The following is a 26,533-nucleotide window of genomic DNA, read 5'->3' as shown; positions in this document are numbered from 1 at the left end:
AAGGCAAAATGTGAAATCACTCAAATATAAAGTAGTGTGATACATAATGTGTAGTTGTAATTCTGTATGTAGTAATGGAAGATGGTAGCAGTGGCTCTCAGCCTAATGTTATACCTGACCATAATATTAAGCAAAGAAGAATTTCAATATGGCTTTTTATAAAACATCTAGCCAGTGTTTAAAGAAAATACTGTAATCTCTTGAGAGTGACCTTTGATTGACCTGCAATTCTTAACTTTTAAAATACAACCCATTAGGTGATGTTTCGTCTGCTCCCGTATAATCAAGTGAGTCCATGTGCAGCAATCACCTAAAAAGCTTTTTCTTCGACACACAGTAAGAAAACATGAAGTAAATCTGGGCTAAAACAATTTTGGTCAAATCTCTTTGGTGCATGGCAGAGATTAGAAAAAGGAAATGAGGCATTATGTAGAAATAAAAACGTTTAGAAGGTAAAATAACAACAATGAAACTGGGACTAATTAATGCTCAGCTGGCAGTGTGTGTGCGACGTGTGCATATTCCTCCAGGGTTCATCTCTTTCCCATCATGCATCTTGCTTGGACCGCTCGGGACTTTTCAGCCTCTGCCGCTCTCTGTGCCGCTGGATCGCCCTCCAAATGCGACAGAGCACTCCGCCCCTGAAAAATTACAGCAAATCTTTACTGTTTGTTTTGGCCTTTCAAATGTGCCAACGACTGCGTGGGCGTTCACTGACACAACAGAGTGGAGAGTACAGAGCGCCAAAACCTGCTGATCGCACTGAATTACAGTCATTACTACAAGTTGTCTGGCAGGTTGGTTTGCTGGACATAAAAGAGTTTATAGATCTCTTAAAGTATAATTACATGCTTATGAAGTTGTGCGTTGTTGAGTAAATGATAAAAAATGAAGACCAAATGTAATGAGTAACTTATTAGAGCAGCAAAACTACAGTGTCACAAAAAAAGAAGCAAATGCATAGCACCAAGGGAAGGGAATTAAAATAAAAACACATTCACATTCATACTGTAACTATTTACAATGTAATAAAGCAAGAATGGTGATTGAACTTTAATGTATGATTTATGCAGAGACCAATCCAGGATGATCAGCCAGGTGAGAAACATGCTTAAATGATTAGGCAACATTTAAATACTGGATTTGCATTGACGTTGCATTGCGTCTTTGACGACAGCAGGGAAGTCCCATGCTTGATAGAACTACTGTAGTAAGCATAAATGTGGCTGGAGCATTTTAGCAACTCTTTTTCAGGGGGGTCCTGGCCCAGGAGAAAACCCCATTGTACATATTTCTAGCAGTAAGGACACAGAGGGAACGTCCACAGATACTGAGAGAACAGGCTTGGGCCACATCTGGCCCAGTATTTAAACTCGAGGTCATCAAACCCAACACCTGAACGCAGTTCTGTTGTACAGTTGCACAATGACAAATAAAGCTTTTACTTAAAGGCACTATACCAGATTTTTTTATTTCAAACAATGAAAGAGGAAGTCACTAAACTGAAATGTTGGTGAGGGTACAAAGTCATCCCTAATCTTCCCAACGTATTAGTACTCTTCACAGGGAAGAGTTCATGGGCACATTTCACAACTGACAGGGCCACTTTCACAAAAATGCTAGAAAACTCACCTGTAAGGTCATGACATTGATAAAAATGCTTTATAATTAGAGGCACAGTGTCCCCCCCCCCCCCCCCCCCCAAAAGTCACCACAGAAAAAGAAGCACACATGTGTCTTGGCGTGGTTTCAATAAGCTTCTGCAATGTCAAAAGATCCACTGTTGCATTCATATTTCACAAAGATCTTGTATTGATGATGGAAGAGTGTGACCACTGCGCAAAGCCACATGCTCCCTAAACCACTCTTTCACAATGTGAGCCCAATCAATCCTGGCATTGTCATCTTGGAATATACTCGTGCAATCAGGGAAGAAGAAATCCATTGAGGAGGCAGTGTATGGTGATGTTATAATTTATATGAAAAAGACAATATTGTGTGGCAAGCATCTTTTGAATATTTTATCATTTTTTTCTTGTGTACCGTAAATGTAGGCAGCGGAGGTCGTCCCTGGTGATGTCATTGAGTATATCCGCCAGAGTGAACTCCTCGAGCACGAACTAGAACATGAAAAACACACAAATCACTGAGCTGTCATCAGGTACGGAAACTATTTGTCACTTTACATTTCCTCAAATGAGTCCAGTGTATGTCAGCGGTGTCACTTTTCAATCCTGACTGTGCAGTTAGTGTCATGTGGAAATTCACACCAGAAATGTCAACGTCAGTAAAAAGGTCCAGGTCAACATTTGTAGATTTTCTTTTAGCGTACTTCTCATCTATACCTCATTGTGTAAATAAAAGCTGTGGAATGGTGTTCATTTTGTTTAATTAAGGCAAAGCACTAAATTAACCCGATTGATCCACAGCACATTCTCACTCTCAACTTTGGCCATGAACCGTGGGTCATGACCGGCCCGCTGGGAAACGCCATTTCCAAGCACTCCATTGACTATCTAACACGTTTATAAATCATTGTCAAATTACGAAAGTGACTGCATTTGAATGACTTTCCTTTTCCCTTGAACCACTTACACAAATACCACCGAGAGTGTGTGATCTCAGTGTGAACATGAGCACGAGTGAGCGAGGACAAATTGACGAAACACAAATTCCTGTCAATCAACCTTGTCTATGGTGTCGGGATCCGCCCCTTGCTCCTTCAGCCAATCCGCGAGCTCCTTGTCGGGCTCAAAGTCAGCGGGGATTTGGAAGATCGAGGGCGGGGTGACGTCTGTAAAAATAAAGAGGAGTAAATGTCACTAGGCTGGTAACAAAGAACACATGTGCGTGGACATGTTTTTTTGGGGGATATTTTGCCTTTCACTCATCACGTTCTACTGTTTACCCTCTTAACCCCCACATCAACCGAGCACATTTCTAAATCTAAAAGCAAAAAAGGGGCAAAAGAGTGACAAAAGCATGCCGGGAAAGCAACAATAACACAATAAAAATAGCGACAAAAACACATGACTAAAGAGTGATGAAAAATCAAAATAGTGACAAAAATTAGAAGAAAGAGTGAAAAAAAAGCAACAAAAAAATGAAAAACTGTGATTAAAAAAGATGAGAAGACAGCAAAATCACATCCAGATTGTGACAAAAAACGTGGCAAAAGAATGACAAAAACGTGCTAGAAAAGCAACAATTACACAACAAAAAAGCGACAAAAACACGACTAAAGAGAAACCAAACAAAAAAAAAAAAGCTAAACAACCCGAGAAAGTCACAAAAATGCGATGAAAAAGTGACCAAAACGCATATAAAAAAAAAAAAACGAAAACATAACATAAACGCTTAAGAAATGCGGCAAAAAAGCAGCGACAATTCGACAAGAAAGTTACGTAGGTTTTGTTGGTCTAAGCTTTCAAATGAGGCACGACACTGGCCTATAGGCTGTAAGCTCCAGTCAAGACGCTTTTAGATTTGGGTAAGATCTAAAAAAAGAAAATGTGCTCGTTTAAAGCGGGGGTTAGAGGTTAAAGTTGAACTAAGTAACTTTTGCCCCCAGAGGCCACAAGCGCCACTGCAGGTGTCGTAGCATATTGCGTTTTTTTTTACTCATTAATTGTCCTTGAGAGTAAATACTACACTGACAGAAAAGATAAAGGGAGAGATGGATATGGTACATTGTGCCACGACCCAATTACACAATCTAGATATTCTTTTCCACTGAAACTTGGCTGTAAATACGGCAAAAGCAGTGGTAGCCCACAGTTAGCTTTGCCCGTTAGCCTGTTAGCTTCTTCTGATTGTGATAAACTAAGTAACAAAGTTTTGCAAACCGAAAGCTGTAGACAGAATACAGTCAGGACTTGCCTGTACCATGTCATAAACCTAATGCGAGCCAAAAGTGATTTTATCGACAACTGAGAGCAGTGAGGGAGTTGTTTCCATTAGTGTGTATTGGGGCTGCCGGGTCGGAGGCAGAGAAAGGTGAAAGTGTGGTTTTCTGGCCAGAGACACCAAGGGGAGATGAAAGACCCCCCCAGTCATCCCATTAACACTTGTATCACCCCCAGAGGGACTACGGAAAGGATTTATTAAGGTAAAAAAGTTACTTAGTTCTGCTTTCACAGCTATCTAAAGGTAGGTAGGTAGAGAATCAATAAAAGTCAACATACGTAGAGCGGTTGCTTTGTCGGGTTTTTCATCGGTACCTGGAGATCTTTGCCGCACACGGACCAGCTCCAGGTCGTGGGCTCTCTGCTGCAGCGTCGACTTCAGGACCTGCTGGTACTCTCTCTCTTTCTGAAGAAGCTCTTCCAAAAGTCTGCCACACAAGAACAGTGCATTTTCATTAGATTAGGTTTAGTTAGAGAGACAGCAGAAGAAGAGAAGCACCACCACAATCCGATTGGCAATAGACAGATTATTTTCACCCTCGTAATCAATCACTTAAACTGTCCTGCTCTCAAAATGTGTTCATCCTGGTGCCATGATTTTGCTAGCATGTCGTAACAGCTTGTTTTTACAGTTGAGGATAATTCGAAGTCCTGACCATCCCAACGAAGAATCAATGCTGGTATTTGGTACTGAACCTTGATAAACAAAGGGTTGATTAATAGATTTATGTTATCATATTCTTTAGTGACCCGTACACTAAAGAAAACTCAAAGACAAAGATTAAACAACATGCAACAGTGAACAGTGAAGTGTTATAAAGACACTGTATAGTCTTGTTGTTGTGAGTCACTGCTTCCATATTTGCTTTTGAAATATGTATGTTATCTCGGATATATTTAAAGCAGCCACTCCACTCAGGTCATTGCACTTGCATCACTCTTGAACTGACACTACAAGAGCACAAGCACAACAGGTGTGTCATGAGTGAATTATGGCTCCGTGCCCTAAATGTGTGGGCAGTTTCATCACTGTCCACCTGGTTTAACATTGACTAAACTTTAGAAGACACTCCCTCAAAGTGCCATTCAGCAAAAACAAAAAAGTACCGCCTTGTGACGTCAAACCAGCCGAGGAACGCAGTAAGCGTGCTTGCCAGGGAAATTCAGAGTTTTCTTCATTACAAGCCTTGTGCTTTAATGTTTTACTTGTGGAAATGCCAGAGTTAAATATTACTTGATTAATTGTCACTTAATCTATTAATCTAAATATTTGTACTTGTGCCAACTATATGGGAATATACAAAGCAATGTTTACTTAAGTAGTTGATAGACTGAAGTGGGTCGTTTTGTGTTCTTTTGTAGACACTGGCCATACCCCACTTGGAATGCCCAATTCTGTCTGATATCAGAGGAAGGGTTTCCGGCCTGTGAGTGTGTGTGCTATAGGGTCCGATGGCATAGATTGGTGCTGGTAAGTAAGTAAGTAAGTGCTTTATTGTCATTGTAAAAGTGCATAACAAAATAGTGTTAGTCAGTCCTGAGCCGCGCTGCCACTGTGGGTCAGAGCTTTTCGTTGGCGTTGGGTTGGAGCTTTTTGGGCCGGAGCTTTTTGGGCTGGAGCTTTCTGAGCCGGAGCGTCGGGCCAGAGCGTTGGCGTTGGGGCGGAGCTTTTTGGGCCGGAGTGTTGGGCCAGAGCTTTAGCTGGAGACGTCGTATTCAGCGCAGCTTGACGCAGTTTTCACTTGGGGGTCGGGGAAACTGTAGCACTCGGAAGAAACCTGGCTGGCCTCTGTCTTCTCTGATCCTCAGCGGCTCCTGGGTTTGTCCCTGTTTCAGAGCGTGGTGTCCTGCACTGGTCAGCTCCCCCACCTCCTCCTTCCTCTTGCAGCTCCCTCTGCTCCACAACTGTCTTTCTTTCCATCTCCTCGTTTGTCTACCTCAAGGGAAGCTCTAGTAATGTACAGCGTTTGCTACCACAGAGTATGTAGTGAATAAACAAATTGAGTGACATGTCTGTGAAAAGTGCAAAAAATATTCCCTTCCACATTCTTAGAGTAAAGACATTTTTTACCTGGACATTTCAAAGTGCCTCTTAACCCCCATCTGAACCATGCACATTTTCTCCAGCTTGGCTTTACCCAAATCTAAAAACTCCTCGACTGGAGCTTACAGCCTCTATTGTAACTCCTCATTGGAAAGCTAAGACGTACAAAACTCATCTAAACGGATCTTTTTTGTTGCCGTTACTTTTTTCCACTTCCTTTTTGATCTCATTATTGCCACTATGTTGAGTTTCTCTCACGTTTATGCTGCACTTTCATCATTTTTTGTCACCTTTTTGTTTTTGTCTGTTGCTCTTTGTGGCTTTTTTCATTGGGTTTTTGTCACATGTTTGCCACTTTTCTTGTTAAGACTTTGTCACTTTTTGTTGATTTTTATTTATTTATTTTTTTACTTTTGAGACTTTTTTATTGCGTTTTCATCCATGTTGTCTTCTCGTCTTTGTCGATATGTTGATGCTTTTTTTCAAGAAACTTTCAGATTCAGGTAAAGCCAAAGAGGTTATTCGTAGTATTAGGCTTGACCATGGTGCGTGTACCTGTTGGTCTCCTGTTTGAGGCGTCCGAGCTGAGCGCTGAGCTGGTGGTGGGTGCGCTGGTGCTCCTGGGACTGTCCCGAGTGCAGGGTGCTGACCGCGGAGGAGCTGGGGTCAGTCGTGGTCACGGAGTCTTCGTGAGCCGCGGCCAAAACCTGCGCGTACTCCCCTTCGTCCTCAGACTCCTCGTCCTCCTTCTCCGCTCCTTCACACTCCGACGCCGGGCCGAAGTGGGTCTGCAGCTCTGTACACACGAGTCACATGTGTCGGTCAAAGGATGGCATAATTATTTACATCGTATTATTCATAACACAAGTAATTGAAAAGAATGGTTTCAATTTGAGAAGACGGAATTGGAAAACCAGAGAGGTCGCCATTATATATGCAGTTCAAAATCCTTTCCAAACAAGAAACTCTCCATTTTCTTTTTTCTTTGAGATCTAATGCTGCCTTCATGTGGTCTCGTAATTATTGGAAATACCACTTGCTGAGTAGAAAATTGCACATTAACGCTGCCTCAGCTCGTGTTTTCCCACTGGCAAACAAAGATAACTTTGATGCTTGAGATAAAATAACCTTTGACCTTTCAGCACATCAGAGAGCAGCGATAATACAATTCTATGTCTTTTAGCTGATTGCTATGAAGCCGCCACTGTGCATTTAACTATTTAGCAACTCAATTTTAATATAGTTTCTTTTTATATATACTGTATATATATATATATATATATATATTTTTGGATCAAATCAGATACAAAGTAACAGTAGTTCATCAGTTTGTAGACGACTTTCTCACGTGAATGTATTTGTTTATAGTGTATTGGGGTGCTTTTTTTTTTAAACGTTTTACTTTCCTACGACACAAAAGCCCTTGAACACAATGCACTTGTACTTTCCACTTCACGACTGGAAAGGATCATCTTTACCAGAGCACATGAAGGCAGCATTGTTGTATACAACGACTGCCTACCTTGTTTAAAGGGGTAGAGGTTCTGAAGTGCATGTGAAACTCGTATTAGTTTGGCAGTTCATAGATTTTCGGTCATAATCACAACAAATTAGCAGTGCAGACAACAAGGTTAATTGAATATGACACAATTCAATCTAGAGCTACAAACTGCGATTGTTCCTTTAGATGTTTAATTGACCAACTGGCTAATAATGAGACTGTAAAGGTCAAATAAATCTACGGAAGCTGAAGATTCAACTATTTTCAACCAGTTTAAGTCCTCACTAGTTGTTCGACAGATACCCACAAGATGGGGCTAAAACCATGTCTCTCACCTGGTATGAGAATGGTAATAGCAGCCTGCACAGCTCTGCGGATGATGTTGTCCATTGCAAACATCCAGTGGGGCTTGATGTGGTGATTTCTCAGAACTTTATTTACCTAAAAATACAGAGAAATGACAGCGATAGTTACATTCTCAGCAGGCCAACCCAAACATCTGCAATATGAGAGTTTATCAGCAGTTTTCTATAAAATTCTGGTCTGTCCTGCCTTGTAATAAACTCAAGGATCCCTAGCTTGTTATCACATCACATGCTCAAAACGACTAGTAAGTTCATAGAAGATCTGTTTTTTTTATGGTGCATACTGAGTCCTGGAAGCCGAAGAGCACGAGCTGGATCTGGTTGATGGATGTGGAGTCAAAGTCCAGGTCCAGTTTGAGTTTGGAGATGGTGGCCGCCATGACTCTCCTCTCGGGGGAATGGATGAAGTCGCGCAGAATGCAGATGATTTGTTTGATGTGTTCCACTGACAACTGCAGCTCCTCGCTGCCCTGTAAAGAGACGTGTAACATTTTCAGACTTTAAAACGCTTTGTTTGAGCAAAAGGAAATAGGTTGCAGTGAGCAGAGTGGCCACTAGATGCTGCCAAAGATCTACTTCATAAATATTTGATTCATTGGCATAGACACAGGTTGTTTCCATTTGATGAGTAATGTTTGCAGCATAAACGTCAGTCTGAGGAGCTTGTCTGCACATGATAGTTTTACAGGACACACAGGACTAATAGCTGGACGTATAGAATTACAGCTGTACTCAAGACAGGAACTGGCTCAGGGCGGACTTGGCTGTGAAGAGGACAAACCCGTCCAGGGGACACTTCTGCAGAATTTGTCCCGTGCTCATGTTACACTCAGGCACACTCGAGGGGGCAGTTCAGTGACAGGACGAGCACGGTTTGATATATTACTCACTATGAATGAAAATTGGCAAAGAAAGCCAAAACCAAAAACATGTTTCCTGCTAGTAAATGTAATGATTGTACACATAAAACAATTGCTATTAAGTAGGGCTTATTTTACCAGGATCTATTTCATTTCTTCTCTCGTGGCCACTGTCTCCCAAAGTCCCAGTTCTCCCAAACAAACCTGGATGTGGTTCTCCTTGAGGTTGGAGATCACCTTGTCCTGGTCGTCATTGAGGACCTTGAAGAGAATGGCGCGTCTCTCACTGTCCTTTTTGAGCAGGAACAGGCCGCCGTCTCTGTCCTCGGGGGACGGGGGGATGTTGCGGTCTTCGGATGACGAGCCCTCGTCCGGGACACTGCAAGTAGAAGCTCTTTAAATCAACTTTCAGTGGACATGATTTTAAAAGTGAGTCCAGAAGCTTTGACATGCGAGAGAAAACTGGCACTTCATAAAAGAATTATTTTAGAACATGATCTAAAAGGTCTAAAACTAGAACATTGGGTTTCATACATTTTGTTCTTGGCAGAGGAAATAACATTCTAAAGTAATTGTAGACTTAAATTCAGATTAATATTTCAACTTTCAGTCCAACCGAATGACCTCTGCAAGTAATATCAAACAAGCCAACAGTGATTTACAACTCTGCGACAAGTGGGCAGGTCTATTTACAGATACACGACTCTCCTGGCTCCAGTGTGTGCCAAGGGGACAGAGGGGGGTGCAGTGAGTCAGCGGGACGAGTGTTGTCTGTGTACCCATCAACATTTGGCAGATGCGCGCTTAGCTACCAGCCTGGATCATAAATACATCAGGATTCTTCATATTAGCATCGTAAAGAGCAATGATGTGGGACAGCACCATATGAGCCGCTTTATAACACTCATGATTTCACATTTTTATAGCTGAGCTGCGAGAAGATTATTTGCTATTATGCTCCGTCAAAAGGGGATAATTGCAAGAACTTGAAAAGCAGCAATATAGTAATATCTGTTAAAAGATAATGCAAGGAGTAATACATTTAACAAAAATCTGTATAAACCTGAGATAAAGTTAATTTAGAATACAGTTGTAGTTGAGTCGTCAATATACACTGGTTACAAGTACCTGTATCTAAATAATAGGGCTGAGCTAAGCTATTATTAAAGCTATGGCTATAGAGTGAATGAAAATGCTCTTTCTTTGAGTGAAGCACTTTGGGTGACACTAAAGTGCTATAAAAATAAGACTCCCTTATCTGGAGCTGGTGACATCATTTATCAATTTAAAGCAGAACTAAGTAGCTCATGCCCCTATGTTGCGTTATTTTACCCATTAGTTGTCCGTGAGAGTAAATACTAAGCTGACAGAGAAGACAAAGGGAGAGAGGGATATTGTACATCCAATAACACAATGGAGATAATTTTTTTCACTCAAACTTGAGTGTAAATACTGTTTAAGTGGCGCTAGCCCACAGTTAGCCTGTTAGCTTCTTCTTCGTGATTCTATTAGTGTGTAGTGTTGCGCCTCCGACCCGGAGGTAGGGAAAGCTGCGAGGGTTTTCTGGCCAGAGACACCAGGGGGAGATGAGAGACCCCCCAAGCATCCCATTAACACTTGTATTACCCCCAGATGGACTACAGAAAGGATTTATTAAGGTAAACAAGTTACTTAGAACTGCTTTAAAGGATCAATATTTGCAACATGTGAACTACTGACCTCAGGTAGTTGGAGCTGGTGGGCTTGAGCAGGTTTTCGGAGCCAGAGTCTTTCTTCTTGTGAAAAAACCCGTCATGTTTGGAGTCACAGTCGGGACTCACAGACCCGTGTTCAGAGCTGCTGCTGCCGGCCGCCTCACCCTGCAGCTGCACCGGCAACGACACACTGTGGATGTAGTCTGTGCAAAATACAACACAGTCTATGAGAGACAGCAGACAGAGCTCCAGCAAACCACACATCATGTCTCACAGTGTGAAAGTAGGACAACATTTGGGCCTCTAGGTTGTTCTAGCCCCAAAATATGATTAGAATGTATAGACACAACCTCATATCTTGTACATGATATCAGGTTTGGGGTCCTCATTCAGGAGAATTATCAAGTAAAAGTCTAGTATTCTGACTAAGTGGAGCTTGTGCAGAGGTCAACCATCAATATTTTGACTTTGGGGAAAGAAAAAAAAGGCCTCTCAAAAAAACAAACTTGCTGACCTCTGCTGGTCTAATTCAGCATCTACAAAAAAATAATATTGAAACATAACAGGTTTCAATGATAAAGTAAAGACAACATTTGTCCCATTTAAGAGGGAGGTAGTTCTCATATGATCCTTTGTTTAACTTTCTAAATGTTCTGCAGTTTGATTTACTCATGTTCATGTCAGCCCCTGTCATCTGGTCACCTAAAGGTTTGTAGGCGATCTTGCTCTTCTTCCCTTTAGTGGTCATTCGCAGAAACGTGTCTCGGAGCAGGTCCACGGCCAGGGCCCTCTTGTTTGGGTCGGGCTCAAAGCAGCGCAGGATGAAGCACTTCGCCTCAAGGGACAAAGACTCAGGGATCTCTGGGTGGATTTTGAACATACCAACCTGCAAAGAGGAAATATTCATGAGTTAAATGACATAATTACAGACAGAGGGTGGCTTTTGTTCCATCACGCCAGCTTTACCTTGAACATAGCAGCCTGTGGTTCCCCCAGTTCATGAAAAGGCGGTTTGCCTGTGGCCATCTCTATGACCGTACAGCCCAAGCTCCAGATGTCTGCCGGAGCCCCATAACCCCGAGGGCCCTTATCGATGATCTCAGGGGCCATGTACTGCAGGGTGCCTGAAACACAGACGGGCAGTAATCAAATACATGGAACACTTATACTACATTGATCCACAATTGTAGGTAAGCTTTAGTTCAGTTTACATTCTTAACTTTCTTGCAACATTCACATGATCCTGGCTTCCGTGAGAAAATGGCTCACTCTGAGACTGGCTTAAGTCCCACATAAAATAGTCCCTGTTCTGTAGTTTGGCATATTTGGCGAGTTCAGTAAATGAAAAAAACATTTAATATAAAATGTTTAGTTTTGAGCTTATGAAGGGGGTTGTAGTCCTAATAGATTATGCACTGTAATCATTCACAAATTTTGTTTGTGTAATGTCATTGTATCAAACAGGACCTACATTTAAGTCATTTGTATAATATCCGAGGAAAACTATTCTGTATGACCACACTCTCCCATATTTCTTCAGGCTTTGATTCTTAACCCCACATTTCCTCCAGTTCGGCTTTACCCAAATCAAAACGCTTCTTACAGCATACAGGCCAGTGTAACGCCTCATTTGAAGATTTTTCCTTGTTGTGTTTCAAAGCACTATCTTCTTTTGGTCATGTTTTTGTTGCTCTTTTTGTGACTTTTTTGTTTCTTTTTCATTACTTTATGTCTGTGTTTTTGTAACTTTGTTGGCACTTTATTTGCCGCTTTTTTGACACGTTTTTGTTGCTTTTTCATCACTTTTTTGTAACTTTGTTGCCGCTTTTTGACATGTTCTTGCATGCTTTTTTGTCGCTTTTTCGTCACGTTTTGCTTGCGTTTTCATCTTCATATACATTTCGTTTTTTGCTATTGCTATTTTGACGCTTTATTCAAGAAACATATAGATTTGGGTAAAGCCAAACTGGAGAAAATGTGCCTTTGGAGTTTTAGTTAAAGGAACAGGCCACCGTTTTTAAATACTGAGATATGTTCTTACCTGAGCTTAGACGAGTTGATGCGTACCTGTCTGGTCTTTGCGCGTGCCCTCAGTCACGCACAATGACCAAAGATGTTGTTAGCATTTGGCCTCTCCCAGCATATTCCTATGGCTCCAAACAGGGGTGAAGTTGGAAGCTACCACGCTCTTCCACAGGCACGCACACAGACCAGACAGGTACGTATCAACTCGTCTAAGCTCAGGTAAGAACATATCTCAGTGGGTAAATCCTTGTTGTTCTAAAGGCCGTTAAATAACATACAAAATGTGACTTGCCTCTCCTCCTCTTGTCCTGATAACATCTGGCATTTATCATTCATTTTTACCGAGTGTGACACATCGGAGAGCTGGGCAGAGGAGCATGAGAGGACACCTGCTAATGAAAAGTAAACACTCTCCTGCGTGTGCTTGATTAGCTAATCTAATTACACAGCCCGGCGGTAAATACAGGGTCCAGATGGCTCGCGACTGCCTGTGCCCCGAGCGCTCGCCGTTTCCATAGACAATGATAGTCCCTCTTGACATTTTGAGGGCCACTGGATATTTACACTCGCGCTCGGAGAGGTCTGCATTTCTGTCACTCCATTTGCACAGCGCGGACTGAACAACCCGCCTGTTTGTGTAAGGGCCACTTTTAAACACAGCTGGAGTGCGCCACGGTTCATATAATTTGATTTGATGAATGGCAGAGGAAATGCTTTCGACTGTGCACCAGGGCATGGAGTGGTGTCATTTTTCTCTTGCTCCAGATAATCACATAAGTACTTCAGAAATGTGATCACAGTGCAGTTTAATGGTTTTGATAGAAAGATTTTAGAATGCCAAAATCCAGTATTTGGTTTTGGTATGGGCGTAGTGGCAGTAAAGCTGTTTAAAATTGCATATTTCTTTAAAATTAATGCTATATTGTTAGTTATCATGTATTGCATTGTATGACATTCCAGCCTCTTATCATAAAACAAAAGTATTTAAGTTTGTTTGTTGCCAGTGTTGTTGGACATTCTTAACCTCTTACCCCCTCGCCTTAACCGAGCACATTTTCTCCAGTTCGGCTTTACCCAAATCTAAAAGCTTCTTGCAAAAAGTGTCGAAAACAAGGATGAAAAAGCAACAAAAATGTGACAAAAATGCAGTAAAAGAGTGACAAAAAAAGGACAAAAACAAAATAAAAAATAAACGGAAAAAAAAGTAATGACAAAGGGAAAAAAAGCTACTAAAGAGCGACAAAAAAGTGACAAAATGGCCACAAAAAACCCTGACAAAAGAAAAAAACATGTCAAAAAAGCGACATAAAAAGAGAAGAAAATGTGACAACAACACGACAAAAAAGTTACAGGTTTTGTAGGCCTTAGCTTTCAAATGACACATTACACTGTTGCTCTCCAGTCATGAAGCATTGAGATTAAACTCGGTTAAGGAGGGGGGGTTAACTTCTTAACCTCCCCTCCTTAACCAAGAGTGTTTTCTCCAGTTTGGCTTTACCCAAATCTAAAAGCTTTTGGAAAAAAAAAACTCCCGTCAAAATAGCAACAAAAACGAGGATAAAAACGCAACCAAAAATGACAAAAACATGACTAAAAAGCAACTAAAAAGCCATCGAGAAGCAACAAAAGAGCATCATAAATATGCTGGAAAAGCAACAACAAAAAAGCGACAAAAGACAGACAAAATAGCAACAAAAACGAGGATAAAAACGCAACCAAAAATGACTAAAACATGACTAAAAAGCAACTAAAAAGCCATCGAGAAGCAACAAAAGAGCATCATAAATATGCTGGAAAAGCAACAACAAAAAAGCGACAAAAGACAGACAAAAAAGCAACAAAAAAGGCCTACAAAACCACTAAGGTCGTAGCTTTCATATATATTTTTTATTTGACCTTTATTTAACCAGGAAAGTGCCACTGACTTTAAGAATCTCTTTTCCAATATGTCCTGGCCACAGAGGGGAACCTATTGTACATGTTTTGTGTGGTAGGGGACACTGGAGTACCCAGAGGAAACCTACGCAGACACAGGAAGAACATGCAAACTCTACACAGAAAGGCCCCGTCCAGGTGGAAAACAAACCCGGGACCTTCTAGCCGTGAAGCACGAGCACTAACCGCTGTGCCACCGTGCTGCCCATGTGAGGCTTTACCCTGGATTATAGTAATCTCCAGTCTAGAAGCTTTTAGATTTGGGTAGAGCTCAACTGGAGAAAATACGCTTGCCTAAAGTGAGGGTTCAGAGGTTAATCAAGTTTAAATGGACGTTACCAGTGAAGGTTTCAGTGCAGGGATTGACTCCAGCCAGACGTTTAGAGGTGCCAAAGTCTGAAATCTTCAAGACGCCGCTGTACGTGTTCACCAAGACATTGTCACCCTAGGAAAAAAAAGTAAAAATAAAACAGGCGAATGAGACTCACGAAAATGGGCGTATAGTGAACTCTTTTATGTCACCTTGATATCTCTGTGTACAATTTGGTTGTCATGTAGATACCGCAGCCCCTCCAGGATCTGCCTTGTGTAAAATATAATGGTGGCCTCCTTCAGTGGACCCCATTTGGACGTCAGTAAAGCGGACAGGCTTCCTGCAGAGAGGAGACAAGGACCGTCCAAAACCTGTTATGAAACGGGGACACGACCAGGCCGTTACCGACGACGCTGGCAACCGAGTGGTCACAAGCTTTGGTCTCCGCAAAAACAAAGCATCATCACGTGAAGTATTTACTAATGATGTAGTCTTTATAAACCGGGTTAAAAAGGTTCATTTTCTTTGTCACACACCTCCAGGGACTTGCTCCATGAAGATCTTAATGTAGCCGTCTTCAGACACAGAGCCCAAATACTGGACAATGTTCCTGTGCTTCAGATACTTGTGAAGAGCGATCTCCTCGTGAAGAGGCTGAGAGTACCTGGGTCAGACGGAGAACGTTCATTTGCAAGCATGTATTATATATCTTTTCGAATAGTATTTTGTATTTCCTCCTGCTTTCACTGAGGACTTACCTGCTGTCTCTCTCTGGGATTTCCTTAATTGCGATTCGGACCTGGTTGCTGAGGTCTCTCCCGGCGTAAACCACTCCGTACGTGCCTCTCCCCAAAACCACCCGGTCCCCGTTCTCATTAGTGTCGTACTCGTACTGCGAAACACACACAAGCATCAATCATTTTTGGGGGATTGCTGCTTTTGCTATTCATTTTCTTGAAATCATGATTCAGTGTAAGTAGGCGTTTATCCAAAAAGCATGAATATTTCAAAGAGCTCGTTTCAGAATATGCTTGCGGAGATCTAAAAAACAGGCTGGTTTTATCCATGATAAGAACCCATGAGATCTGAGTTCTCTGGAGAGGATATTATGTACCTAACTAATTGACACCTTTGGGATTGGCTAATTGAAACTTTTCTCAATGCAAGTCAGATTTTTCATGAGGCCCCTGAGCTTTTATGCATGGGGTGCTACTTAAAGAAGATTATAACTCTCTCGTGTGCAACCACTAGAGAGAACATATTTTATTATGTCAGTTTTTTTTTAATTTGCACCACAATGTAGAATAGAATAAGAAAATTTAAGCTCTTAACCCCCACATCAACAGAGCAGGTTTTCTCCCGTTTGGCTTTACCCAAATCTAAAAGCTTCTTGAAAAAGCGTCAAAAGAGCAAAAAAAACGAGGATGAAAACACGTCAAAAATGTCATGAAAACGTGACAAAGAAACCACAAAAAACAAAGAGAAAGTGTTGAAAAATGTGACAAAAATGTGAGGAAAAAGCCACAAAAAAGTGACAAAGAAACCACAAAAAACAATGAAAAAGTGACAAAAATGTGACAGAAAAGCCACATAAAAGTGACAAAAATATGATGAATTCACAGCAAAAAAGTGATTAAAAAGCCATATAAAATTTATGAAAAAGCGTTGAAAAATGTGACGAAAATGTGACAAATAAGGCACAAAAAAGTGACAAAGAAGCGATGAAAAAGTGACAAAAAATCCACATAAAAACGACGGAAAAGCATTGAAAAATGTGAAAAAAAAAGCATTATGGCGTCACACTGGCCTATAGGCTGTAAGATCTCAAGTCGAGAAGCTTTTCGATTTGGGTAAAGCTCAACTGGGGTTAACAAAAACTAAACAGACTTAACAAAATTCTTTGAATCCCTGCAGTCTGGTGCCTAACTTACATTTAAAAGTAAAAAATGTGTCATGTGCGATTCAGAATACCTCACAGTGCCCTCTCAGCCTTAGACTTAGATTACATTCAGTAGCTTGAAGAGCAGCTTACCTCAAGGGTGTCTCCGTCCAGTTCCCCCTCCAGCTCAACAGAATTCCCAGTGCCGTCAGAAATCATCTCTTTGACCATCGTGCAGAATCTAGCAGCAGACATATTGTTTTTTTTATCATAGACAGACCTCATCCATTTCCGTAGAACACCATCACAGACACCTACACAGACACATCTAGAGGAGTGAGTCCTCACCGACCGCACTGCTCCTCCGTCGAGAAGTAAATCTGGAAGTCGTCCGAGTTATCGTGGACGTACAGGAAGCAGCAGCGCTCGTCGAACTTACTGATACTGCGAGGGAGAAAGTATTGGGAGGTTAAAATCAACTTCAAACCATTATATTACAAGAAAGAAGTAAGAAAGCAACTATAACCTACTAAAAAGCTATCCGATTCTCACCTGATTCCCTTGATGGACTGCGCAGTGAAGTTCCACTCATGTATCCCCTTCTGAAATAATGCAATGTTTAGCGTGTCAAATTAACAGACAAGGCTAATGTGAGCTTCATTTGTCACTGCACTGCTGACCGTTTCAGCCGGAGAAACGTGCCAAATGGACACGTTCTTCTCCTCATCTTCGTTATTGATGGACACGTAGGACGGCTGGTAGACCTTAGTGGGCTCCAGAATCAACACCTGAGAAAAACAATATTGGTTAGATTCATATTACGCATATATTATACCAAAGAGGACATATCATGCATAATTGTGGCTCATGAATGTTATTTTGGGCACATGGGCATTGCTCTTTCATGTCTTATAATTGAAATGAATGTGTGGGAGAAACACTTGATGAGTAATGAGGACTGACTCATCTGGGTTCTCATATGTTGTTTGGAGCGCCCTCGGCTGGCAGTAGGGTCAATTGCATGAGATAAGAACCAGATTCAAGACACCATTTCTAGCTAACAGCATGGTAGCAAATTGATGGTGCCATGATGAATGCAGTTTGAGAGCAGATCAGCTCATAATGTGTCCAGTGGTGGTTTGACAGGCTTTAAAAATGCTTTTGGACTTTTATGCAAAACAAAAATAAAAATAAAAAACTCTTAGCCCCCAGTGTAACCAAGTGCATTTTCTCCAGTTCAGCTTTGCCCAAATTGAAAAGCCTCTAAAAAAAGCGGCAAAATAGCAACCAAAATGAGGATGGAAAACGCAAGAACAGCAAGAGCGACAAAAATGTGATGGAAAAGCCACAATGATGCAATAAAGTTTTGTAGGTCTTAGCTTTCAAATGAGGCATTACTCTGGTCTGTAGGCTATAAGCTCCAGTCGAGAATCTTTTAGATTTGGGTAAAGCCGACATGGAGAAAAGCGCTCGGTTAAGAGATTAAAGAGTACAAAATGACCTGGATTATTACAGGCGCATCGAGTTGCCTTGTGTCCGTTATCAATAAACTTGCCTTGCCTACATTATAATGTGGTTAAAAGCCCCAAAACATTGATTTTGCATGATATGCCTCTTATTATAGTAGATTTCTAAGTAAATGTATTTATCAAAGTGTATTAGTACAGGGAATCGGAGGCGGATGGTGGTCCCCTGTGTGGCCTCTACAATAATATCCATCCAGAAGTTGAGCCTCTCTCTCAGCGGGGAATGTTCAATTGTCTGTTTCTTGAATCTTTGGATCAGCTGCAAGTTCTGCACAACTGACTTGAGATACCTGGAGAAGAAGCATATCAGGAGAAATCACATTAGGTTATGAACATATCTCGATGAACTATTTCAGATCGATTGAAGCAAAGTCTGAAAGGTTTACCAAATGGGAGGCTTGAGTTTGAAGAGCTTCTCCGCAGCCTGTGTGGCTTTGGGGACATCGTGAGCTAACATGCTAACGGTGAAGAACTGACCCACATCCCAGTAATTGTTCATTTTCTCCAAGGAGCCTTTACGCCCAAGCAGACTGTTTAGCCTCACGCCTATGAAAGACAGATTAGATGATTATGAAGCGATAAAAGGAAAATGTATAATAGTGAGTCACTTGTAATAAAAAAGCAGAACTCACCAATTTTCCTGAGCTCCATAGAGTTTTCAAATTGATGTCCAGCAACAATAAGCAGCACAGTCAGGTTGATGCCGGAGTACAGAGTGGGCTGCAGCTCAAAACCTTTCCTATACCTGTATGCAGACAGAAAACACACATGAACGAAGCAAATATAGACAGGCTGCACTGAAGAAGAGCATGATTAATGTCTAAAGGCACTGCCCACCATTGTATGGCGTTGTCCCTGTTCTTGGTGTCTTTGCAGTCTGAGTCCAGGAAGATGTCCTTGTAGATTCGTCCGCACAGACAGAACATGTCCGGAGCCGGGTGTTCACACGACTCTAGCACCTGCAGCATCACTTCGAGAGCCTGCTCCCTGTCCCCCGGGGTGTTCCTCCTTCAGCGGAAATTGTAGGAAAAATGTTGTCAATATCCCCCATATATTTTTTATATCATCATTTTTTCCCACCTGAACCAAGTGTAATTTGAAAGCTAAGACTTGAAAGCTAAGCTAAGACTCGGAACTTTGTCGTCACGTTTGTCACATTTTTTATGTGTATTTGTCTCTTTTTTGTTGCTTTTTCCTTTCCTTTAATCTTTGAATTTTGCTGTGTTTTTGCCATGTTTTTGTCACTTTTTGTTGCTTTATTGTCACATTTTTTTGTCACTTTATAGTCACTTTTTTGTTGCATTTTTGTCCTGTTTTTGATGCTTTTTTTCAAGTTTTCATCAAGTTATTGTCACTTTTTTCGTTGAGTTTTCATCACATTTTCATTACTTTTTCTTGCTTTTTCATCCTCGTTTTTGTTGCTATTTTGATGCTTATTTTTTTTAAGCTTTTAGAATTGGGTAAAGCCTAACTGGAGAAAATGTGCTTGGTTCAGGTGGGAGTTCAGAGGTAACATATCACACTGGCTGTAGATTTGATGGCTACCTTTGGACCAGTAACAAAACAAACTAGATGAGTGAAGTTGTAGTCTTTTGTGCAGGTTTCACATCTACATCTCTCTTATTCACCATCCTTTTAAATCGATGTCAAAAGTCCTCACCTGTTCAGCGCAAAGGCATAGTGGAACTGGATCATCGGCTGTGTTGCCAGATCACAAGTGGGCAGCATCTCCAAAGTCTGGACAAGCTTCACCATGGCATCATAGTCCTGCACAGATAGATTTATATTCATGAAAAAGTTTCCTTCATGAATAAACTGGTAATGTGTGCAAGCACCTGTATGTCTCTGTAGGAGAAGAGCAGGTTCATGACGATGTCTTGTGTGAGGACCTCCGTGTTGTCGATGCGCAGTTTGATTCGGGACAGCTCTTTGGCCAGTTCCTCGCCCTGATACTTCTCTCTCGCCTTTCGGATGTCGTTCAGCAGAGTATCTTTGAATGAAGCACTGTGACGAGCAAAAATAACACATGGCAAATGAGTGGGCACTGGTTAAAAACGTCTATGTCCTTTGCAATATTTTTGTTATTAAGAAACAGGTCTAAAGTCTTGCAAAGTTAAGTTTGTGTCAAATGAAATGGCAGCTTATTTCTGTTCCTTTATGGAGCACCAACACTACAGCATGTTACAGTGCAGTGTCATTTACCATCTAGATTTCAGTACATATTCCAACAATTGACTCAGTGCTGTACTTTCTAATCAAAATAAGTGTGAAGTAAATGTGTCTCTGAGTCCGATTCCCACCATGAAGTCACGTGGATGTCCTTGAGCAGGCTGGTGAAGCGGTCCATGAGGGGCACACAGAGGGGTCCCAGCAGGTTGTCCCAGTTGGGCTGCATGTACTCACTGGCCCTGCGCTGGGCGTCGCTCTCGCAGCACATGTACTCATGGTTCGGAGTCACTATGTACGGGATGAAGTAGTAGTTTCCACTGGAGGCCTAGGAGCAGATGCAGGAGTCAGAGAGAAATCTAGACGAATTTGTGTGAAATCAGGTGAACATTTATGACAGAACACACGAGAGAGCACAGATCATAAGCATCAGAACTTATTTGCTTTTATTAAGTGTGTAAAACATAAGGATAACATGACATCAGTGCACACGTTCTAACACACAGCAGCCAAACAAGTCATGTATCTCAAGAAATGGGTCAGTTTAACCTAGTGAGTTTAGCACTGACTAAACGTGGCATAGTAGTTAGCCCTCATGCCTCACTGCAAGAAGGTCGGGGTTTGATCTCTATATATCTGTGTAGAGCTAGCATGTTCTCTCTGTGTCTACATAGGTTATCTCCAGATGGTCTGGTTTCCGCTACAACTAAAAACATGCACCACGTTAGCCTGGCTCTACATCTGGAGTCCCTGAGCGCCCTGCGGCGGCTCTGCCATCGAAGGATGGGTCAGACCGGAAAAAGCAGAGGAAAAACTTCCATACGTGGGTCAATAAAGTGTATCTTAACCTTTAACAACATAATAATTGTGAACACAGAAATAATGTTACATGTAAAGAAAATATAGTGATTTGGTGCCTCTAATCATGCATAGCTTTACTGAATACTATTATTGTACTATATTCTACCACATTTTTGCAAACACTACTGTGTGGTTGGATTAAGTAAGTAAGAAAGTGGTTTATTTGTGTTCCAGTATTAGTCCTGAGCCATGGCACCATTGTGGGCCAACCTGATCAGCATGTTTTTGGAGGTCGGGGAAACCATAACACCTGGAGGAAACCCGGCTGGCTGCCTTCAGTGCTCCTCTGATCTGATTATACTTCAAATCAATGATTTATATTTAATCTGAGTGCAGAACTCCTCAGACTGGGTCTGGGGATGGATTGTTAGCTTTATGAATGAAGAGTCCAGTGAAATCCAGGACATACCGATCAGAGTGATCAATAGAAGAGATGGCTATAAACATCACTCAAAACTATGTGAATGAAGTGAAAAAGTACTTTCTCCAGGAATAATTTTGCAAGAGAACAACGTAACAGAATCATTAATAAAAGCTAAAATGAAAAAGGTCATTTTGTGTGTCTTCTTTAATGCTACTCCAGACACAGGTTATTAAAAAACAAAGACCTATTTCTGAATCAAAGCTGTGTGAAGCCACTATAGCCTGCCTCCTATACTGAGGAAATGCTCCAATCCCTTATTCCAAGACTCATTACATCCATGTTTGTCTTCGTAAGCAGTGAATCCTCCCGGGACTTGTTATGCACACATTATTTTCCATTAGTAAATGTATTAGCCACTCCTCTACTGTTCACTGTATCATTTTAATTAGTCTACACATGCTACAGGGGTGCCATTGCGGCGGTACCTACTTTGTTTCTCAATCCAGAGCCTCTATATTCTGGAGGCAACTGAACCCGGGGGAAACCTAGAGCGGCAGAACAAGAGGCCTACCCCCCACACACAAACAAACACAGCGTTGAAAGATCAGAGTAAAAGAGAAGGCTGGTGATACGGTAAGGCTAATAATAGCAGAGCATAGCGGATAGCACGTGTCTGTTTTGTTGCTTGAAAAGCGAAAGAGCGCGTGCGTGTCTGTGCGCTGCGTGCAGAGGACAACTGGCCGAGTGATCACGGCTGCAAATAGTGCAAAGCAATAAATCACACGTGGTCTACGTATGGAAACTTACTGTGTTTTTCTGCGCCACCATGTCCTGCAAAACAAGACAATAGACACAGATGCAGCTATTTTACTATTTTGTCTGCAAGATGTACAGACCTGTTAATTGAGAAAGTGGGCAAACAAAGCTACTGTTGGTATCATGATGACTTTACGATAGTGTGGTTGAAAGGGATATTGGACTTTGTCATCATAGCGTTGTAAAGGGCCCATAAAGAAGAGAGGGCAGGGGAAAATCAGTGGTGGCGTTTGAGGAGAACTGAGGGATGTTGTTTTAGACAATTACAAAGTTTGTGAACTACTTACTTCATAAGGCAAGCTTGACTTTTGTGAGTGATATTGTCATTGGAATTAGAGATGCACCGATCCAGCTTGTTCCCTTCCGATACTAATACTGATACTGGGAGTTTGAGTATCTGCCGATATGAGTGAAATAGTGAATGTTCCTCTTTTCTCCATTTTAAGATCAATAAAGTATTCTCTTTACTTGTCATGATGTCACATGATCAACTATCAATTATATATATTCATAAACTAATGGAAACGCATTTAACATCGAAGACTGGACTTTTTTTTATATCCTCGTCTACATGACAGGTTTTTAAGCTGCTTTAATATAAACAACTCACTTTGACTTTAAAATGAGCATTAAAAACATGTTACATCAGATATTCTTTTGCTATTCTACAGCATTTTAAAAATACAAACACTTTATTTCATTAGCAATCAATCAATCAATCAAATTTTATTTGTATAGCGCCCAACAACAACCAGAAGGTGCCCAGAGCGCTTTAGCCTTCTTTAGATATTTCTGTGTAGCTTTTTGACCCAGCCTTGATTCTCCTTGTTAGCTTTAGCATCCTACTTTTAAAGGTTTAGAGGTTAAAACTAACTCTGTGATTGAATTCTCCAGGTTCTTCGCTTCAAACTGATTCCTGTCCATATTCACTTAGATTTAGTTGATGAAAGTTGTGTTTATCAAAGCAGTGAGAGCCAAAACAGGTATTGGTTCAGTATCGGATGTTTGTAGCTGATACCTGATTTTTTCCAGTACCGGCTCTGATATCTGATGCCAGTATCGGATCGGTGCATCCCCAATTGGAACTGAACCACACAAGTCCAATATACTGGAATTGTGGATCCAATCTCTGGTTAACAATGATCAGATAAGGCTGTGCAATGTAGCCAAATTTAATCGGAAGTGCAATCTAGACTTTGGTCAGTTATCAGGGTGGTTAATCTTCTGTGTGGCAGAAACAGCACCAGGTTTGGTGTTTGAAAGAGCAAAAAGGAACCATTTAGTGCGTTAAATGGAAGGATATGAGAGGGAAAGCTTTGATTTTTTTTTTGATTCATTGATTGATTGACTGTTTATTTAGATACAATCTTAAAAAGAAAATCTGGTCTGTTCATGAACCATACTGTAAAAGCTCTATGCCAAATAATAATAAAAGCTCTAGAATATCTATGGGAAATTTCCTTATATGCGTAGGTGTTGGACCAAACCCGTGCTTTCTCCGGCATGAGCGGGGGGGGGGGGTCTTCAAGGAAAAAATGTTGAGGAACCGCCGGTCTAAATAACCTTGTCAGATACTTTGGCTCAAAGGAAGCGCTGAGGAATGGAATGTTTGGAACCCCATGATCTCCAAATGCCAGGAGGGAGAAGTGTGCGTACCTTTAGCGACTGCGCCGTGTCGGGGTCAGTGTCGTGGTATAGGATGACGTTGTTGGCCATGTCGAAGCTCTCTCTCACGCCCAGGTGGTAGAACAGAGAGGGCTGTCGAAACACGTCACTCATGTCCACAACAGCTATGTCTGGGAAGAAAGAAACAGAGACATTTAGAGGTGTTCAGGTGCCAGGATTGGAGCCTCTGATGGCTAGTTGATAGATTGACCTGTCCAGAGCAGAGAATGAGCTAAATGCAGCGCCCAAGGACCCTTCCACGAATATCAGCAGGTTTTGGACTTTTGTAGACATGCCCTTGCTGCACTTTGCTAAATGCTAAATCCTTATAGTGGGGAGTAGGTGATTATCATTGATTAAAGGTGTTGACATTATTTTTGGCAACTGAAGTTAGAAAGCAATTAAACGCTTTTAATGCGCTCTCTTGTTTCGTGATTGCCATTAAAGCTGAGTCACAGACGGTGTTGGGTTTACACCATGAGGAGAGATGGGTTAATCACAGCACAGACATAATGGCTCAGGAGCATGTGGGGTCATGCTGATAATGAGGGGGCTTCGTGTTCCTAGAAAACAAGTCACTGCAACGGGACGCTTTCATGAGGATTCCGCGTAGGATACTTGTACTTGCATGTGCATTCAGTATAAAGGTAGTAAGAAAGACATAGTATGATTTCCCAGGCCACAACACTATCCTCAGGGCTTAAACTTTGAGTCAGTACAAAGAAACATACAGAAACAGGCATTACTGCGTGCTAATACTGCATTAACCAGATTTCCCTCTTTGCACTTTGATGCCCAACGTTTAAGGGTTTTCTATACACTTTTACCGTAATGCACATGACCTTTAACTTATTTTTTAGCATTGTTTCTATTGCATAACTGTAAAGGATCAGTCATTAGATTGGAATGCAGATGTGACTGAGGAAATGTGCACTGACTGGATACCAAACTCAAAACACAAACATGTGTAAAATATCATTGCGGCGCCTTTGCTTTAAAGTAACAGGGCTTGCGGGAGAATGTTGTACCACTACGATGATAAAAAGTTAAAGGGAAGGAGAATCAGTAGCCTAAGGAGAAAAGTCACCTGGCAACATGAAGGAAGAAAGGTTCTGATTTGTGAGGGCTCCTCTGAAGTCCCCACAGATAAGTCTTCTGCGTTTGACCCTTAAAGCTGCATCATGCAACTTTTTAAGCGAAAAAAAAAAGTTGATATTAGTGCGTTTTTGACCCTGCAGTGACCCCGCGACTGTATGAGTGGTCAGCAGGGCGCCTTTACTTTCCATCACGGTGGTCTCTACAACACTCCAGGATCAATTGTTTTGTAGATTTTCTGGTGAGAGTGTCCGTCAGCAGTGAAAACCTTCCAAACAATGGATCCTGGAGCATCCTCGAGACCACTGTGATAGAAAGTTATGGCACTGTGCTGATCATTTATGCAGCCGCTGGGTCAAACATGCACAAACATCAACTTTTCTCCCACATAAAAAAGTTGCATAATGCAGCTTTAAGTTTAGCAAAGGTCCCCAGCCATATCTAACAGACTACAAAAGTCATATGGCAAAGTGTGTGAATACATTCTTGAATTTCTTTTACATCCTGATCCATAGAACAACTTTTTAGTTTAGTTTTCCTTTAAACATAATGTAAACGAGCTCTTTCCCAAAAGCCTACTAATATCTGTCACGTTTCCACACTCACAAACCTGCATCGTAGAAACTGTCCAGCACTGACGTCTCTCCGAAGTCCAGTCTCCCGAACGCCACGGTGGTCAGGAGGGCGCTCTCCGCGTCGCACGCCCGCTGGAGACACTGCAGCGCCCCGGACTCGGGACTGATGGCCATCGCCGACTTCATCCCGTCGTTCAGGACGTAAACCACACGCAAGGAACGCTGCTTGGCCACCGCGGGGCACGGGCTGGGCACGTCGGCCCGGTCCATGGCGCAGCTCCCGGCGTTGTGCTCCCCCGCCATGTCCGATACCTGCGAGTTCTGCACGGACTCCATACTCGCCGAGGTCTTGCTCCTCTCGCTCCCGCCCAGTGCTTTATTCTGAGTCGGGATCGAGGAGAGGAGCGCGTCTGGGTTTGTTCCACCAGCATTTCCGCGTCATTAACCCGCATCATGCACCAATTATCGCGCCGCACAACGCGCATCGCTGACAAACTGGATCCGACCAGATAGGTATTCCGCCGCACGAGAGGATTTTTGTTAAACCATTCCCAACTGTTTTTTGCTTGTTTGTTTGTTTGTTTGTTTGTTTGTTTGTTTGTTTCGTTGCAATATTTTTGAAACTTTCTGAGCTCAAAACGAACAAATGAATCTCACCACATAATCACCTCAACGTGTTACAACTTTTGATGGGTTAAAAGTTTGCTCCCGTCTGTCACGGCGATGGATGAAGTGCCATGTTACCATGGCAACAATCTGTATCATTGATGGCCTGCTGTTGCTAATGTTAACTGATTGCCCATGGTTAGTCATATGTTAATGTTTAGCTGAATTTATTATTGGTTAAAAACTACAGTTTAACTTTTTTGTTTGTTTTTTTTACACAAAAATCCGTAGCAAGCAATTAAATGGATGGTGTAGCCAAGGTCCCAAACTTTTTTGGC

General features: G+C 41.8%; 1 protein-coding gene across 2 annotated transcripts; it reads right to left on the bottom strand.

The window, feature by feature from the left end:
- Positions 1-363: 363 nt before the first annotated feature.
- map3k15 (mitogen-activated protein kinase kinase kinase 15) lies at positions 364-26,073 on the bottom strand. Of its 2 annotated transcripts, XM_079576560.1 has the most exons (30): positions 25,625-26,073; positions 23,911-24,050; positions 22,246-22,269; positions 21,928-22,005; positions 20,348-20,541; positions 19,883-20,051; positions 19,708-19,814; positions 18,885-19,055; positions 18,680-18,792; positions 18,434-18,593; positions 18,187-18,337; positions 17,202-17,309; positions 17,074-17,123; positions 16,870-16,965; positions 16,675-16,762; positions 15,401-15,534; positions 15,179-15,306; positions 14,852-14,982; positions 14,669-14,774; positions 11,336-11,493; positions 11,072-11,255; positions 10,395-10,572; positions 8,880-9,054; positions 8,100-8,285; positions 7,786-7,891; positions 6,505-6,745; positions 4,221-4,333; positions 2,688-2,794; positions 2,044-2,120; positions 364-641 (listed from the first exon to the last, which is right to left on the bottom strand). In XM_079576560.1, exons 1-30 carry the CDS (start codon positions 25,923-25,925, stop codon positions 548-550), a joined length of 4,068 nt encoding a protein of 1,355 aa, XP_079432686.1. In that variant the 5' UTR covers positions 25,926-26,073; the 3' UTR covers positions 364-547. The 2 variants fall into 2 exon arrangements, with proteins under 2 accessions (XP_079432686.1, XP_079432687.1); XM_079576561.1 differs by lacking the exon at positions 21,928-22,005.
- Positions 26,074-26,533: the final 460 nt, after the last annotated feature.

This window comes from Gobius niger (assembly GCF_951799975.1).
Source record: "Gobius niger genome assembly, chromosome: 18".
Taxonomy (NCBI): Eukaryota; Metazoa; Chordata; class Actinopteri; order Gobiiformes; family Gobiidae; genus Gobius; species Gobius niger.
The sequence above is the reverse complement of the archived record's forward strand: the minus strand, read 5'-3'. Positions and strand labels throughout refer to the sequence as shown.